At 40.2% G+C, this 17,132-nt stretch overlaps 1 protein-coding gene across 1 annotated transcript in view; it reads left to right on the forward strand.

Moving 5' to 3' along the window:
* Positions 1 to 16,655, forward strand: part of LOC144894571 (uncharacterized) — a 94,157-nt gene extending 77,502 nt beyond the window's left edge. The window contains exons 4-5 of the mRNA XM_078787798.1: positions 16,192 to 16,296; positions 16,439 to 16,655. Coding sequence (XP_078643924.1) covers positions 16,192 to 16,280 — 89 coding nt within the window. The 3' untranslated portion in view covers positions 16,281 to 16,296; positions 16,439 to 16,655. The remainder of the gene's footprint in view (positions 1 to 16,191; positions 16,297 to 16,438) is intronic.
* Positions 16,656 to 17,132: the final 477 nt, after the last annotated feature.

Below are 17,132 nucleotides of genomic sequence, written 5' to 3' on the forward strand. Positions count from 1 at the left end.
AGGTTTTTTTGCAAGTGTGCCTGACGCAGCTTCGCATCCCCTTCTATCTGCAACAGTTTCAGCTGGCTGAGAACCACTGCTGTCGAGTTACAGCTAAAATGAAAAAATGTGTTTCTCTCACTGTGATAATGTATTTCAAGCAACCTATAGGCCTTATGGTAAAAATTTTCTCCATATATGGCACATGTGTGCCACGTCCAAAATCGCACTCCACTCGCTCAGAGAAGGCCTCCGAAGCGCGTTTTGGTACTTATGGAACACATTTAGTGTGATGTGCTTTATTGCTTGGCACACACATCCATTGTTCGAAAATGCACTTTATTCGCTCTCAAACACATTTTGAGCAAAGCATAATACGGCCTGTCATTGTGAGGCAGCGGAAGGTGCCAGGAGGATTATTCAAAGTGTGGTAAAAATTGGTAAAAATTTTCTCCATATATGGCACATGTGTGCCACGTCCAAAAACGCACTCCACTCGCTCAGAGAAGGCCTCCGAAGCGCGTTTTGGTACTTATGGAACACATTTAGTGTGATGTGCTTTATTGCTTGGCACACACATCCATTGTTTGAAAATGCACTTTATTCGCTCTCAAACACATTGTGCGCAAAGCATGATTCGGCGTGTCATTGTGGGCCAGCGGAAGGTGCCAGGAGGATTATTCAAAGTGTGTCTGACGCAGCTTCGCATCCCGTTCTATCTGCAACAGTTTCAGGTGGCTAAGAAACATTGCTGTGGAGTTACAACTATAATGAGAAAATGTGTTTCTCTCACTGTGATAATGTAGTTCAAGCAACGTATAGGCTTTGTGGTAAAAAATTTCTCCATATATGGCACATGTGTGCCACTTCCGAAAAAGCACTCCACTCGCTCAGAGAAGGCCTCCGAAGCGCGTTTTGGCACTTATGGAACACATTTAGTGTGATGTGCTTTATTGCTTGGCACACACATCCATTGTTCGAAAATGCACTTTATTTGCTCTCAAACACATTTTGAGCAAAGCACAATACGGCGTGTCTTTGTAAAGCACCGGAAGGTGCCAGGAGGATTATTCCGAGTGTGCCTGACGCAGCTTCGTATCCCGTTCTATCTGCAACAGTTTCAGTTGGCTGAGAAGCATTGCTGTAGAGTTACAGCTAAAATGAGAAAATGTGTTTCTCTCGCTGTGATAAAGCATTTCAAGCAACCTCTAGGCTTTGTGGTAAAAATTTTCTCCATATATGGCACATGTATGCCATGTCCAAAAAAGCACTTTACTCGCTCAGAGAAGAAGGGCTAGGGTTAGGGTTAGGGGTAGGGTTAGGGTTAGGGTTTGGGTTAGGGTTAGGGTTAGGGTTAGGGTTAGGGTCAGGTTAAGGGTTAGGGTTAGGGTTAGGGTTTTGGCACTTAAGGAACACATTTAGTGAGATGTGCTTTATTGCTTGGCACACACAACCATTGTTCGAAAATGCACTTTATTCGCTCTCAAACACATTTTGAGCAAAGCATAATACGGCGTGTCATTGTGAGGCAGCGGAAGGTGCCAGGAGGCTCATTCCAAGTGTGCCTGACGCAGCTTCGCATCCCGTTCTATCTGCAACAGTTTCAGTTGGCTGAGAAGCATTGCTGTAGAGTTACAGCTAAAATGAGAAAATGTGTTTCTCTCGCTGTGATAAAGCATTTCAAGCAACCTCTAGGCTTTGTGGTAAAAATTTTCTCCATATATGGCACATGTTTGCTACGTCCAAAAAGGCACTCCACTCGCTCAGAGAAGGCCTCCGAAGCGCGTTTTGGCACTTATGGAACACATTTAGTGTGATGTGCTTTATTGCTTGGCACACACATCCATTGTTCGAAAATGCACTTTATTCGCTCTCAAACACATTTTGAGCAAAGCACAATTACGGCGTGTCATTGTAAAGCACCGGAAGGTGCCAGGAGGATTATTCCGAGTGTGCCTGACGCAGCTACGTATCCCGTTCTATCTGCAACAGTTTCAGGTGGCTAAGAAGCATTGCTGTGGAGTTACCACTAAAATGAGAAAATGTGTTTCTCTCACTGTGATAATGTATTTCAAGCAACGTATAGGCTTTGTGGTAAAAATTTTCTCCATATATGGCACATGTGTGCCACGTCCAAAAAAGCACTCCACCCGCTCAGAGAAGGCCTCCGAAGCGCGTTTTGGCACTTATGGAACACATTTAGTGTGATGTGCTTTATTGCTTGGCACACACATCCATTAGGGTTAGGGTTAGGGTTAGGGTTAGGGTTAGGGTTAGGGTTAGGGTTAGCATTGCTGTAGAGTTACAGCTAAAATGATAAAATGTGTTTCTCTCGCTGTGATAAAGCATTTCAAGCAACCTCTAGGCTTTGTGGTAAAAATTTTCTCCATATATGGCACATGTATGCCATGTCCAAAAAAGCACTTTACTCGCTCAGAGAAGAAGGGCTAGGGTTAGGGTTAGGTTAGGTTAGGGTTAGGGTTAGGGTTAGGGTTAGGGTTAGGGTTAGGGTTAGAGTTAGGGTTAGGGTTAGGTTAAGTGTTTAGGGTTAGGGTTAGGGTTTTGGCACTTAATGAACACATTTAGTGAGATGTGCCTTATTGCTTGGCACACACAACCATTGTTCGAAAATACACTTTATTCGCTCTCAAACACATTTTGAGCTAAGCATAATACGACATGTCATTGTAGCAGCGGAAGGTGTCAGGAGGTTCATTCCAAGTGTGCCTGACGCAGCTTCGCATCCCGTTCTATCTGCAACAGTTTCAGGTGGCTAAGAAGCATTGCTGTGGAGTTACAACTAAAATGAGAAAATGTGTTTCTCTCACTGTGATAATGTATTTCAAGCAACGTATAGGCTTTGTGGTAATTTTTTTCTCTATATATGGCACATGTGTGCCACGTCCAAAAAAGGACTCACTCGCTCAGAGAAGGCCTCCGAAGCGCGTTTTGGCACTTATGGAACACATTTAGTGTGGTGTGCTTTATTGCTTGGCACACACATCCATTGTTCGAAAATGCACTTTATTCGCTCTCAAACACATTTTGAGCAAAGCATGATTCCGCGTGTCATTGTGGGCCAGCGGAACGTGCCAGGAGGATTATTCCAAGTGTGCCTGACGCAGCTTCGCATCCCGTTCTATCTGCAACAGTTTCAGGTGGCTAGGAAGCATTGCTGTGGAGTTACAACTAAAATGAGAAAATGTGTTTCTGTCACTGTGATAATGTATTTCAAGCAACGTATAGGCTTTGTGGTAAAAATTTTCTCCATATATGGCACGTGTGTGCCACGTCCAAAAAAGCACTCCACTCGCTCAGAGAAGGCCTCCGAAGCGCGTTTTGGCACTTATGGAACACATTTAGTGTGATGTGCTTTATTGCTTGGCACACACATCCATTGTTCGAAAATGCACTTTATTCGCTCTCAAACACATTGTGCGCAAAGCATGATTCGGCGTGTCATTGTGAGGCAGCGGAAGGTGCCAGGAGGCTCATTCCAAGTGTGCCTGACGCAGCTTCGCATCCCCTTCTATCTGCAACAGTTTCAGGTGGCTGAAAAGCACTGCTGTGGAGTTACAACTAAAAGGGAAAATGTGTTTCTCTCGCTGTGATAATGTATTTCAAGTAACCTATAGGCTTTATGGTAAAAATTTTCTCCATATATGGCACATGTGTGCCACGTCCAAAAACGCACTCCACTCGCTCAGAGAAGGCCTCCGAAGCGCGTTTTGGTACTTATGGAACACATTTAGTGTGATGTGCTTTATTGCTTGGCACACACATCCATTGTTCGAAAATGCACTTTATTCGCTCTCAAACACATTGTGCGCAAAGCATGATTCGGCGTGTCATTGTGGGCCAGCGGAAGGTGCCAGGAGGATTATTCAAAGTGTGTCTGACGCAGCTTCGCATCCCGTTCTATCTGCAACAGTTTCAGGTGGTTGAGAAGCACTGCTGTCGAGTTACAGCTAAAATGAAAAAATGTGTTTCACTCGCTGTGATAATGTATTTCAAGCAACCTATAGGCTTTATGGTAAAAATTTTCTCCATATATGGCACATGTGTGCCACGTCCAAAAACGCACTCCACTCGCTCAGAGAAGGCCTCCGAAGCGCGTTTTGGCACTTATGGAACACATTTAGTGTGATGTGCTTCTTTGCTTGGCACACACATCCATTGTTCGAAAATGCACTTTATTCGCTCTCATGCACATTTTGAGCAAAGCATAATACGGCGTGTCATTGTGAGGCAGCGAAAGGTGCCAGGAGGCTCATTCCAAGTGTGCCTGACGCAACTTCGCATCCCGTTCTATCTGCAACAGTTTCAGGTGGCTGAGAAGCATTGCTGTGGAGTTACAGCTAAAATGAGAAAATGTGTTTCTGTCTCTGTGATAATGTATTTTAAGTAACCTATAGGCTTTGTGGTAAAAAATTTCTCCATATATGGCACATGTGTGCCACGTCCAAAAAAGCACTCCACTCGCTCAGAGAAGGCCTCCGAAGCGCGTTTTGGCACTTATGGAACACATTTAGTGTGATGTGCTTCTTTGCTTGGCACACACAGCCATTGTTCGAAAATGCACTTTATTCGCTCTCAAACAAATTTTGAGGAAAGCATATTACGGCGTGTCATTGTGAGGCAGCGGAAGGTGCCAGGAGGCTCATTCTAAGTGTGCCTGACGCAGCTTCGCATCCCGTTCTATCTGCAACAGTTTCAGGTGGCTGAGAAGCATTACTGTGGAGTTACAGCTAAAATGAGAAAATGTGTTTCTCTCGCTGTGATAAAGCATTTCAAGCAACCTATAGGCTTTGTGGTAAAATTTTTCTCCATATATGGCACATGTATGCCATGTCCAAAAAAGCACTTTACTCGTTCAGAAAAGAAGGGCTAGGGTTAGGGTTAGGGTTAGGGTTAGGGTTAGGGTTAGGGTTAGGGTTAGGGTTAGGGTTAGGGTTAGGGTTAGGGTTAGGTTAAGGGTTAGGGTTAGGGTTTTGGCACTTAAGGAACACATTTAGTGAGATGTGCTTTATTGCTTGGCACACACAACCATTGTTCGAAAATGCACTTTATTCGCTCTCAAACACATTTGAGCAAAGCATAATACGGCCTGTCATTGTGAGGCAGCGGAAGGTGCCAGGAGGTTTATTCCAAGTGTGCCTGACGCAGCTTCGCATCCCGTTCTATCTGCAACAGTTTCAGGTGGCTAAGAAGCATTGCTGTGGAGTTACAACTATAATGAGAAAATGTGTTTCTCTCACTGTGATAATGTAGTTCAAGCAACGTATAGGCTTTGTGGTAAAAAATTTCTCCATATATGGCACATGTGTGCCACTTCCGAAAAAGCACTCCACTCGCTCAGAGAAGGCCTCCGAAGCGCGTTTTGGCACTTATGGAACACATTTAGTGTGATGTGCTTTATTGCTTGGCACACACATCCATTGTTCGAAAATGCACTTTATTTGCTCTCAAACACATTTTGAGCAAAGCACAATACGGCGTGTCTTTGTAAAGCACCGGAAGGTGCCAGGAGGATTATTCCGAGTGTGCCTGACGCAGCTTCGTATCCCGTTCTATCTGCAACAGTTTCAGTTGGCTGAGAAGCATTGCTGTAGAGTTACAGCTAAAATGAGAAAATGTGTTTCTCTCGCTGTGATAAAGCATTTCAAGCAACCTCTAGGCTTTGTGGTAAAAATTTTCTCCATATATGGCACATGTATGCCATGTCCAAAAAAGCACTTTACTCACTCAGAGAAGAAGGGCTAGGGTTAGGGTTAGGGTTAGGGTTAGAGTTAGGGTTAGGGTTAGGGTTAGGGTTAGGGTTAGGGTTAGGGTTAGGGATAGGGTTAGGTTAAGGGTTTAGGGTTTAGGGTTTAGGGTTTAGGGTTAGGGTTAGGGTTTTGGCACTTAATGAACACATTTAGTGAGATGTGCTTTATTGCTTGGCACACACAACCATTGTTCAAAAATGCACTTTATTCGCTCTCAAACACATTTTGAGCAAAGCAAAATACGGCGTGTCATTGTGAGGCAGCGGAAAGTGCCAGGAGGATTATTCCAAGTGTGCCTGACGCAGCTTCGCATCCCATTCTATCTGCAACAGTTTCAGGTGGCTGAAAAGCATTGCTGTGGAGTTACAGCTAAAATGAGAAAATGTGTTTCTCTCGCTGTGATAATGTATTTCAAGCAACCTATAGACTTTGTGGTAAATTTTTTCTCCATATATGGCACATGTATGCCATGTCCAAAAAAGCACTTTACTCGCTCAGAGAAGAAGGGTTAGGGTTAGGGTTAGGGTTAGGGTTAGGGGTAGGGTTAGGGTTAGGGTTAGGGTTAGGGTTAGGGTTAGGGTTAGGGTTAGGGTTAGGGTCAGGTTAAGGGTTAGGGTTAGGGTTAGGGTTTTGGCACTTAAGGAACACATTTAGTGAGATGTGCTTTATTGCTTGGCACACACAACCATTGTTCGAAAATGCACTTTATTCGCTCTCAAACACATTTTGAGCAAAGCATAATACGGCGTGTCATTGTGAGGCAGCGGAAGGTGCCAGGAGGCTCATTCCAAGTGTGCCTGACGCAGCTTCGCATCCCGTTCTATCTGCAACAGTTTCAGTTGGCTGAGAAGCATTGCTGTAGAGTTACAGCTAAAATGAGAAAATGTGTTTCTCTCGCTGTGATACAGCATTTCAAGCAACCTCTAGGCTTTGTGGTAAAAATTTTCTCCATATATGGCACATGTTTGCTACGTCCAAAAAGGCACTCCACTCGCTCAGAGAAGGCCTCCGAAGCGCGTTTTGGCACTTATGGAACACATTTAGTGTGATGTGCTTTATTGCTTGGCACACACATCCATTGTTCGAAAATGCACTTTATTCGCTCTCAAACACATTTTGAGCAAAGCACAATTACGGCGTGTCATTGTAAAGCACCGGAAGGTGCCAGGAGGATTATTCCGAGTGTGCACCGCGGTGAAGTTAGTTTTACGTTGGACGTTGGATATTCGCCTCCGTAGAAACGGCGGTCGTTCCCCTCACTGTGCCGGGCTGCTCTCTCCTGCTGCGGGGAGCTCACACGGAAGTCCCGCCCTCTGAACTGCTTGTTCGGACAAGGGACCGTCAATAAATTTCCATTCATTTCTATTCCATTGACGAGAGTTTGCTAAAAAAAAAAAATTAAATCACACCACAAATTGATCCACAACCGTGTCAAATAATTAGTCGTATCCTGAAAACATTTGACACGCCCATTTTAGAAGTTTTATATTTTATTGGGCTTCATATGACATTTTAACATGAAAAAATTGAAAGATTTTGTATTATAGCATGCAGGCCATGCGACCTTGGCACTTCAAATAATTTTATGTTAATCACTTTATATTAATATTACAATGCATACCTTAAACTGTTGGTGAGCTATAACAGATTAATTATTTGAGTGGTGTTCTCGCTGCTTTAGGGAAAAGACACTGGTTTCTTTGCTCCAGGGCCACCAGACTGGTAGACAGTCTCCTCAAAACAACTGGAACTGCTAAAGGGACACCATTTGTCGGATTGTTTGCATTGCCCCCATCTCATGTCCTGCTCTGCCCTGTCCAGCTCGCTGCTGAACTTTGGGTTACTGTGTTATTACTTTCTGCACAAACTATTGCTGGAGTATTAAAAAGCAGTATATTAATTCTATCTGTGAAGTTTGGGTGTTATACGCGTGCTATGCTGCATAAAAAGTCATTGAAAAATGTATTGATTGAATTATTGCGATACTATTTTGAATTATTTACAATAAATCCATTTAATATGAAAACTGGCCTTGTAGTACTATGCACACCTTTTTGTTTTTCAAATAATGTTTAATCTGATTTAATATGAATTTGTTACACAAGTCATTATAAATACTGTCCAGGTCATATGACCTTTGACCTGCCTACCACCTTGTATCAGTAGGAATTGTCTGCTAGTACCATACATGCCTTATTGCTTTGCTACTCAACTTTTCTAGGATTTTATATAATTTTTTTACACAAATTATTACCAATAGCTTCCAGGTCATGTGACCTTTGACCTCCAAACCACTTTGTATCAGTTGGACTTGTCTGTTAGTACCGTACACGACTTATTGCTCTGCTACTCAACTTTGCTAAGATTTTTGATATTTTTTTTCCACAAATCATTATCAATAGCTTCCAGGTCATGTGACCCTTGGCCTCCAAACTACTTTGTATCAGTGGGACTTGTCTGCCAGTACTATACAAGCATTTTTGCTTTGCTACTCAACTTTGCAAGGATTATATATGATTTTTTTACACAAATCATTACCAATATTTTCCAGTGCATGTGACCTTTGACCTCCAAACCACCTTGTATCAGTGGGACTTGTCTGCCAGTACTATACAAGCATTTTTGCTTTGCTACTCAACTTTGCTAGGATTATATATGATTTTTTTACACAAATCATTACCAATATTTTCCAGTGCATGTGACCTTTGACCTCCAAACCACCTTGTATCAGTGGGAATTGCCTGCTAGTACCATACACGCCTTTTTGCTTTGCTACTTAACTTTGCTGGGATTTTATATAATTTTTTTACACAAATCATTACCAATAGCTTCTAGGTCATGTGACCTTTGACCTCCAAACCCCTTTGTATCAGTAGGACTTGTCTGCTAGTGCTATACGCGCCTTATTGCTTTGCTACTCAACTTTGCTGGGATTTTATATAATTTTTTGAAATTAAATTCTATCAATAGCTTCCAGGTCATGTGATCTTTGACCTCCAAATCACTTTGCATCAGTTGAACTTGTCTGTTATTACCGTGCACGACTTATTGCTCTGCTATTTAACTTTGCTGGGATTTTATATAATATTTTGAAATAAAATGATATCAATAGTTTCCAGGTCGTGTGACCTTTGACCTCCAAACCACCTTGTATCAGTAGGACTTGTCTGCTCTTATCATACACGCCTTTTTGCTTTGCTACTTAACTTTGCTTGGATTTTATATAATTTTTTTACACAAATCATTACCAATAGCTTCTAGGTCATGTGACCTTTGACCTCCAAACCCCCTTGTATCAGTAGGACTTGTCTGCTAGTACTTCACACGCCTTTTTGCTTTGCTACTCAACTTTGCTGGGATTTTATATACTTTTTTGAAATTAAATTCTATCAATAGCTTCCAGGTCATGTGACTTTTGACCTCCAAAACACTTTGTATCAGTTGAACTTGTCTGTCAGTACCGCACACGACTTATTACTCTGCTACTCAACTTTGCTAGGATTATATATGAATTTTTTACACAAATCATTACCAATATTTTCCAGGTTATGTGACCTTTGACCTTTAAACCACCTTGTATCAGTAGGACTTGTCTGCTAGTACTACACACGCCTTTTTGCTTTGCTACTCAACTTTGCTGGGATTTTATATAATTTTTTGAAATTAAATTCTATCAATAGCTTCCAGGTCATGTGACCTTTGACCTCCAAATCACTTTGTATCAGTTGAACTTGTCTGTTAGTACCGTGCACGACTTATTGCTCTGCTGCTCAACTTTGCTAGGATTTTTGATGATTTTTTTACACAAATCATTACCAATATTTTCCAGGTCATGTGACCTTTGACCTCCAAACCACCTTGTATCAGTAGGACTTGTCTGCTAGTACTACACACGCTTTTTTGCTTTGCTACTCAACTTTGGTGGGATTTTATATAATTTTTTTACACAAATCATTACCAATAGCTTCTAGGTCATGTGACCTTTGACCTCCAAACCACCTTGTATCAGTAGGACTTGTCTGCTAGTACTTCACACGCCTTTTTGCTTTGCTACTCAACTTTGCTGGGATTTTATATACTTTTTTTAAATTAAATTCTATCAATAGCTTCCAGGTTATGTGACCTTTGACCTCCAAAACACTTTGTATCAGTTGAACTTGTCTGTTAGTACCGCACACGACTTATTACTCTGCTACTCAACTTTGCTAGGATTATATATGAATTTTTTACACAAATCATTACCAATATTTTCCAGGTCATGTGACCTTTGACCTTTAAACCACCTTGTATCAGTAGGACTTGTCTGCTAGTACTACACACGTATTTTTGCTTTGCTACTCAACTTTGCTGGGATTTTATATAATTTTTTTAATTTAAATTCTATCAATAGCTTCCAGGTCATGTGACCTTTGACCTCCAAATCACTTTGTATCAGTTGAACTTGTCTGTTAGTACCGTGCACGACTTATTGCTCTGCTGCTCAACTTTGCTAGGATTTTTGATGATTTTTTTACACAAATCATTACCAATATTTTCCAGGTCATGTGACCTTTGACCTCCAAACCACCTTGTATCAGTAGGAATTGCCTGCTAGTACCATACACGCCTTTTTGCTTTGCTACTTAACTTTGCTGGGATTTTATATAATTTTTTTACACAAATCATTACCAATAGCTTCTAGGTCATGTGACCTTTGACCTCCAAACCCCTTTGTATCAGTAGGACTTGTCTGCTAGTGCTATACGCGCCTTATTGCTTTGCTACTCAACTTTGCTGGGATTTTATATAATTTTTTGAAATTAAATTCTATCAATAGCTTCCAGGTCATGTGATCTTTGACCTCCAAATCACTTTGCATCAGTTGAACTTGTCTGTTATTACCGTGCACGACTTATTGCTCTGCTATTTAACTTTGCTGGGATTTTATATAATATTTTGAAATAAAATGATATCAATAGTTTCCAGGTCGTGTGACCTTTGACCTCCAAACCACCTTGTATCAGTAGGACTTGTCTGCTCTTATCATACACGCCTTTTTGCTTTGCTACTTAACTTTGCTTGGATTTTATATAATTTTTTTACACAAATCATTACCAATAGCTTCTAGGTCATGTGACCTTTGACCTCCAAACCCCCTTGTATCAGTAGGACTTGTCTGCTAGTACTTCACACGCCTTTTTGCTTTGCTACTCAACTTTGCTGGGATTTTATATACTTTTTTGAAATTAAATTCTATCAATAGCTTCCAGGTCATGTGACCTTTGACCTCCAAAACACTTTGTATCAGTTGAACTTGTCTGTCAGTACCGCACACGACTTATTACTCTGCTACTCAACTTTGCTAGGATTATATATGAATTTTTTACACAAATCATTACCAATATTTTCCAGGTTATGTGACCTTTGACCTTTAAACCACCTTGTATCAGTAGGACTTGTCTGCTAGTACTACACACGCCTTTTTGCTTTGCTACTCAACTTTGCTGGGATTTTATATAATTTTTTGAAATTAAATTCTATCAATAGCTTCCAGGTCATGTGACCTTTGACCTCCAAATCACTTTGTATCAGTTGAACTTGTCTGTTAGTACCGTGCACGACTTATTGCTCTGCTGCTCAACTTTGCTAGGATTTTTGATGATTTTTTTACACAAATCATTACCAATATTTTCCAGGTCATGTGACCTTTGACCTCCAAACCACCTTGTATCAGTAGGACTTGTCTGCTAGTACTACACACGCTTTTTTGCTTTGCTACTCAACTTTGGTGGGATTTTATATAATTTTTTTACACAAATCATTACCAATAGCTTCTAGGTCATGTGACCTTTGACCTCCAAACCACCTTGTATCAGTAGGACTTGTCTGCTAGTACTTCACACGCCTTTTTGCTTTGCTACTCAACTTTGCTGGGATTTTATATACTTTTTTTAAATTAAATTCTATCAATAGCTTCCAGGTTATGTGACCTTTGACCTCCAAAACACTTTGTATCAGTTGAACTTGTCTGTTAGTACCGCACACGACTTATTACTCTGCTACTCAACTTTGCTAGGATTATATATGAATTTTTTACACAAATCATTACCAATATTTTCCAGGTCATGTGACCTTTGACCTTTAAACCACCTTGTATCAGTAGGACTTGTCTGCTAGTACTACACACGTATTTTTGCTTTGCTACTCAACTTTGCTGGGATTTTATATAATTTTTTTAATTTAAATTCTATCAATAGCTTCCAGGTCATGTGACCTTTGACCTCCAAATCACTTTGTATCAGTTGAACTTGTCTGTTAGTACCGTGCACGACTTATTGCTCTGCTGCTCAACTTTGCTAGGATTTTTGATGATTTTTTTACACAAATCATTACCAATATTTTCCAGGTCATGTGACCTTTGACCTCCAAACCATCTTGTATCAGTAGGACTTGTCTGCTAGTACTACACACGCTTTTTTGCTTTGCTACTCAACTTTGGTGGGATTTTATATAATTTTTTTACACAAATCATTACCAATAGCTTCTAGGTCATGTGACCTTTGACCTCCAAACCACCTTGTATCAGTAGGACTTGTCTGCTAGTACTTCACACACCTTTTTGCTTTGCTACTCAACTTTGCTGGGATTTTATATAATTTTTTAAAATAAATTCTATCAATAGCTTCCAGGTCATGTGACCTTTGACCTCCAAAACACTTTGTATCAGTTGAACTTGTCTGTTAGTACCGCACACGACTTATTACTCTGCTGCTAAACTTTGCTAGGATTTTTGATGATTTTTTTACACAAATCATTACCAATATTTTCCAGGTCATGTGACCTTTGACCTCCAAACCACCTTGTATCAGTAGGACTTGTCTGCTAGTACTACACACGCCTTTTTGCTTTGCTACTCAACTTTGCTGGGATTTTATATAATTTTTTGAAATTAAATTCTATCAATAGCTTCCAGGTCATGTGACCTTTGACCTCCAAAACCCTTTGTATCAGTTGAACTTGTCTGTTAGTACCGCACACGACTTATTACTCTGCTACTCAACTTTGCTAGGATTTTTGATGATTTATTTACACAAATCATTACCAATATTTTCCAGGTCATGTGACCTTTGACCTCCAAACCACCTTGTATCAGTAGGACTTGTCTGCTAGTACTACACACGCTTTTTTGCTTTGCTACTCAACTTTGCTGGGATTTTATATAATTTTTTGAAATTAAATTCTATCAATAGCTTCCAGGTCATGTGACCTTTGACCTCCAAACCACCTTGTATCAGTAGGACTTGTCTGCTAGTACTTCACACGCCTTTTTGCTTTGCTACTCAACTTTGCTGGGATTTTATATAATTTTTTGAAATTAAATTCTATCAATAGCTTCCAGGTCATGTGACCTTTGACCTCCAAAACACTTTGTATCAGTTGAACTTGTCTGTTAGTACCGCACACGACTTATTATTCTGCTACTCAACTTTGCTAGGATTATATATGAATTTTTTACACAAATCATTACCAATATTTTCCAGGTCATGTGACCTTTGACCTCCAAACCACCTTGTATCAGTAGGACTTGTCTGCTAGTACTACACACGCCTTTTTGCTTTGCTACTCAACTTTGCTGGGATTTTATATAATTTTTTGAAATTAAATTCTATCAATAGCTTCCAGGTCATGTGACCTTTGACCTCCAAATCACTTTGTATCAGTTGAACTTGTCTGTTAGTACCGTGCACGACTTATTGCTCTGCTGCTCAACTTTGCTAGGATTTTTGATGATTTTTTTACACAAATCATTACCAATATTTTCCAGGTCATGTGACCTTTGACCTCTAAACCACCTTGTATCAGTAGGACTTGTCTGCTAGTCCTACACACGCCTTTTTGCTTTGCTACTCAACTTTGCTGGGATTTTATATAATTTTTTGAAATTAAATTCTATCAATAGCTTCCAGGTCATGTTACCTTTGACCTCCAAAACCCTTTGTATCAGTTGAACTTGTCTATTAGTACCGCACACGACTTATTACTCTGCTACTCAATTTTGCTAGGATTATATATGAATTTTTTACACAAATCATTACCAATATTTTCCAGGTCATGTGACCTTTGACCTCCAAACCACCTTGTATCAGTAGGACTTGTCTGCTAGTACTACACACGCCTTTTTGCTTTGCTACTCAACTTTGCTGGGATTTTATATAATTTTTTGAAATTAAATTCTATCAATTGCTTCCAGGTCATGTGACCTTTGACCTCCAAAACACTTTGTATCAGTTGAACTTGTCTGTTAGTACCGTGCACGACTTATTGCTCTGCTGCTCAACTTTGCTAGGATTTTTGATGATTTTTTTACACAAATCATTACCAATATTTTCCAGGTCATGTGACCTTTGACCTCTAAACCACCTTGTATCAGTAGGACTTGTCTGCTAGTACTACACACGCCTTTTTTCTTTGCTACTCAACTTTGCTGGGATTTTATATAATTTTTTGAGATTAAATTCTATCAATAGCTTTCAGGTCATGTGACCTTTGACCTCCAAATCACTTTGTATCAGTTGAACTTGTCTGTTAGTACCGTGCACGACTTATTTCTCTGCTGCTCAACTTTGCTAGGATTTTTGATGATTTTTTTACACAAATCATTGCCAATATTTTCCAGGTCATGTAACCTTTGACCTCCAAACCACCTTGTATCAGTAGGACTTGTCTGCTCGTACTACACACGCCTTTTTGCTTTGCTACTTAACTTTGCTGGGATTTTATATAATTTTTTTACACAAATCATTACCAATAGCTTCTAGGTCATGTGACCTTTGACCTCCAAACCACCTTGTATCAGTAGGACTTGTCTGCTAGTACTACACACGCCTTTTTGCTTTGCTACTCAACTTTGCTGGGATTTTTTATAATTTTTTGAAATTAAATTCTATCAATAGCTTCCAGGTCATGTGATTTTTGACCTCCAAATCACTTTGTATCAGTTGAACTTGTCTGTTAGTACCGTGCAAAACTTATTGCTTTGCTACTTAACTTTGCTGGGATTTTATATAATTTTTTGAAATTAAATGATGTCAATAGTTTCCAGGTCGTGTGACCTTTGACCCCTAAACTACTTTGTATCAGTGGGACTTGTCTGCTAGTAGTATACACGTCTTATTGCTTTGCTACTCAACTTTGCTGGGATTTTATATATATTTTTGAAATTAAATTCTATCAATAGCTTCCAGGTCATGTGACCTTTGACCTCCAAATCATTTTGTATCAGTTGAACTTGTCTGTTAGTACCGTACACGACTTATTGCTCTGCTACTCAACTTTGCAAGGATTATATATGAATTTTTTACACAAATCATTACCAGTAGCTTCCAGGTCATGTGACCTTTGACCTCCAAACTGCCTTGTACCGATAGGAATTGTCTGCTACTACCATACTCATCTTTTTGCTTTTCTACCTGACTTTCATAAGCATGATAGATTGCATGATATTTTTTATATGAACTATTATAAATAGCTCCAGGTTATATGACCCTTGACCTCCAAATCACTTTGAATCTTTCATACTCCCATGCTGGTACCATACACTCCCTTTTTATGGTCCTCCTGAAATCTGCAACTATCTTTTTAGTTTTCAAGTTGATACCGAGGCAGGCGTGTAATTGGAGGATCATAACCCATGCAATGTCCAAGTCAATCCATTTTGTTTATGTAGCAGAATTAAACAAACACAAGGTTTCCAAAGTGCTGCACAAGCACAATAAAGACAATGAAAATGTCAGTCTGGTAAATTAGAGTAATATAAGATAAAATAAAATATAAAAAAAGCACAAAAATATAAAATCCATAAAATAAAATAAGATATAATACAGTACGATCAAAGTCAAAAAAATGAAAAAAAATAACCCCCACCCCCAAAACAGTCAAAAGTCAGCCTCCGACTAAGTGTTAAAACCCATGGAGAAGAGGTGGGTCTTAAGATTTAAAAACAGACGGAGAGGAGGCCTGTTTGATACACTGTGGCAGATTAGTCCAAAGTTTTAGGGTTGCAACAGCAAAGGCACGATCCCCCCTGAGCTTCCGCTTTGTTCCTCAGGAGCAACTGATCAGCTGACCTGACCAGACTGTAGAGTGCAAAAGTAAAAAAGCTCAGAGCGGTCCGGCAGTTAGGTGATGATTTGTGACTGGAGTTGGTAAGCGAGTTGTTAGATTGCCAGTGGCCTGTGCAGTGAAGCAGAGGGATCAGGGATGTACTCTGTAGGACCAATGTTAGTGTTTCTTACTTTGCTCCAATACAGTCTGGGCTAGCAGCGTTAATAGCTCAACTACCTTTCTCACCTGAGTGATGGTAACATTGGCTGTTTTCCACATCAAATAATCTTGTTAGTAGTAGAGGTATTTTATTGATAAATTAACTCCAATTTCACCAGGCATTTCTACACTGTATATGCAGCAGAGTCTGGTGCGGGCAGCGCGGTAACCATGGTGATGACAGATGCTCCTTCACATGACATACCAGTCCTGCTGCAGGAGGGCGACTGACAAAGAGAAGTGTTGAGTGAGTTCATTTGGTTAATCTTGACAACCTTTGTGAAACCTGAATGTATTTCCTCCAATTCTGCTTTGACCTCACTTTTAATTCATTTTAATAAGGCTGTTACCATTTCAACATTAACCTTTTTTCTGCATCAATCCTCCAGGTGTTTCTCCTTTTATGAGAGTCGTCACATTGAGCGGTTTCCGTTCTCAGACCCTGCTACAGCCACAAACTAATAGACTGTCGCTGGCCTGTAGGATGTTCACATACCTCCTGGGTGCTGGTGGCTGTAACCGAAGCCAAGAAGCAGCAGCAGAGTACTGCAAACAACAACAATAAGACTTGTGATAACACTTTAAAGGGGGACAGCACTTTGGGGGTAATTTTTCTATGTATTACTCCATGAGATAAGTTTATATAATAAAGGATGTCATGTTTGAACTAGTGAGCTGTTTTAAAACCCAAAATGGAGATGCAAAATGTGGGATAAAAATGCTTACTAAAGAGAAGGTGCCCTTACAGGGAAAGAGCAAACAAACACCAAAAGGGTAAGCAAAAAGTACAACTGAGAACACAGTCCAATGCTAAATACAAAAAACAAAAACACTTCAGAAAAAGGGCTTACAGGCAAAAAGCAGGGCACAAGGCACAAGAACAAAAAACACAGCTGACAGAAAGTCTGCGGGTAAAAACTGGGTAAGGGTAACGTAAAATACCACGCCATAAAACAGTTGGCGAGTACTCACGACACTAAGATTAAAAGCCCGAAAACAAGGGGCCTGAGAGTCCACACACGAGGCCAAGTGGACAGGAGGTGTGCAACAGGTAGTCATAAAAGAAGCTTGAGGAACAATCTG

The sequence above is a fragment of the Doryrhamphus excisus genome, linkage group LG21 (genome assembly GCF_037039965.1).
Source record: "Doryrhamphus excisus strain RoL-2023G ecotype Guam linkage group LG21, RoL_Dexc_Guam_v1.1, whole genome shotgun sequence".
In the NCBI taxonomy this organism is placed as follows: Eukaryota; Metazoa; Chordata; class Actinopteri; order Syngnathiformes; family Syngnathidae; genus Doryrhamphus; species Doryrhamphus excisus.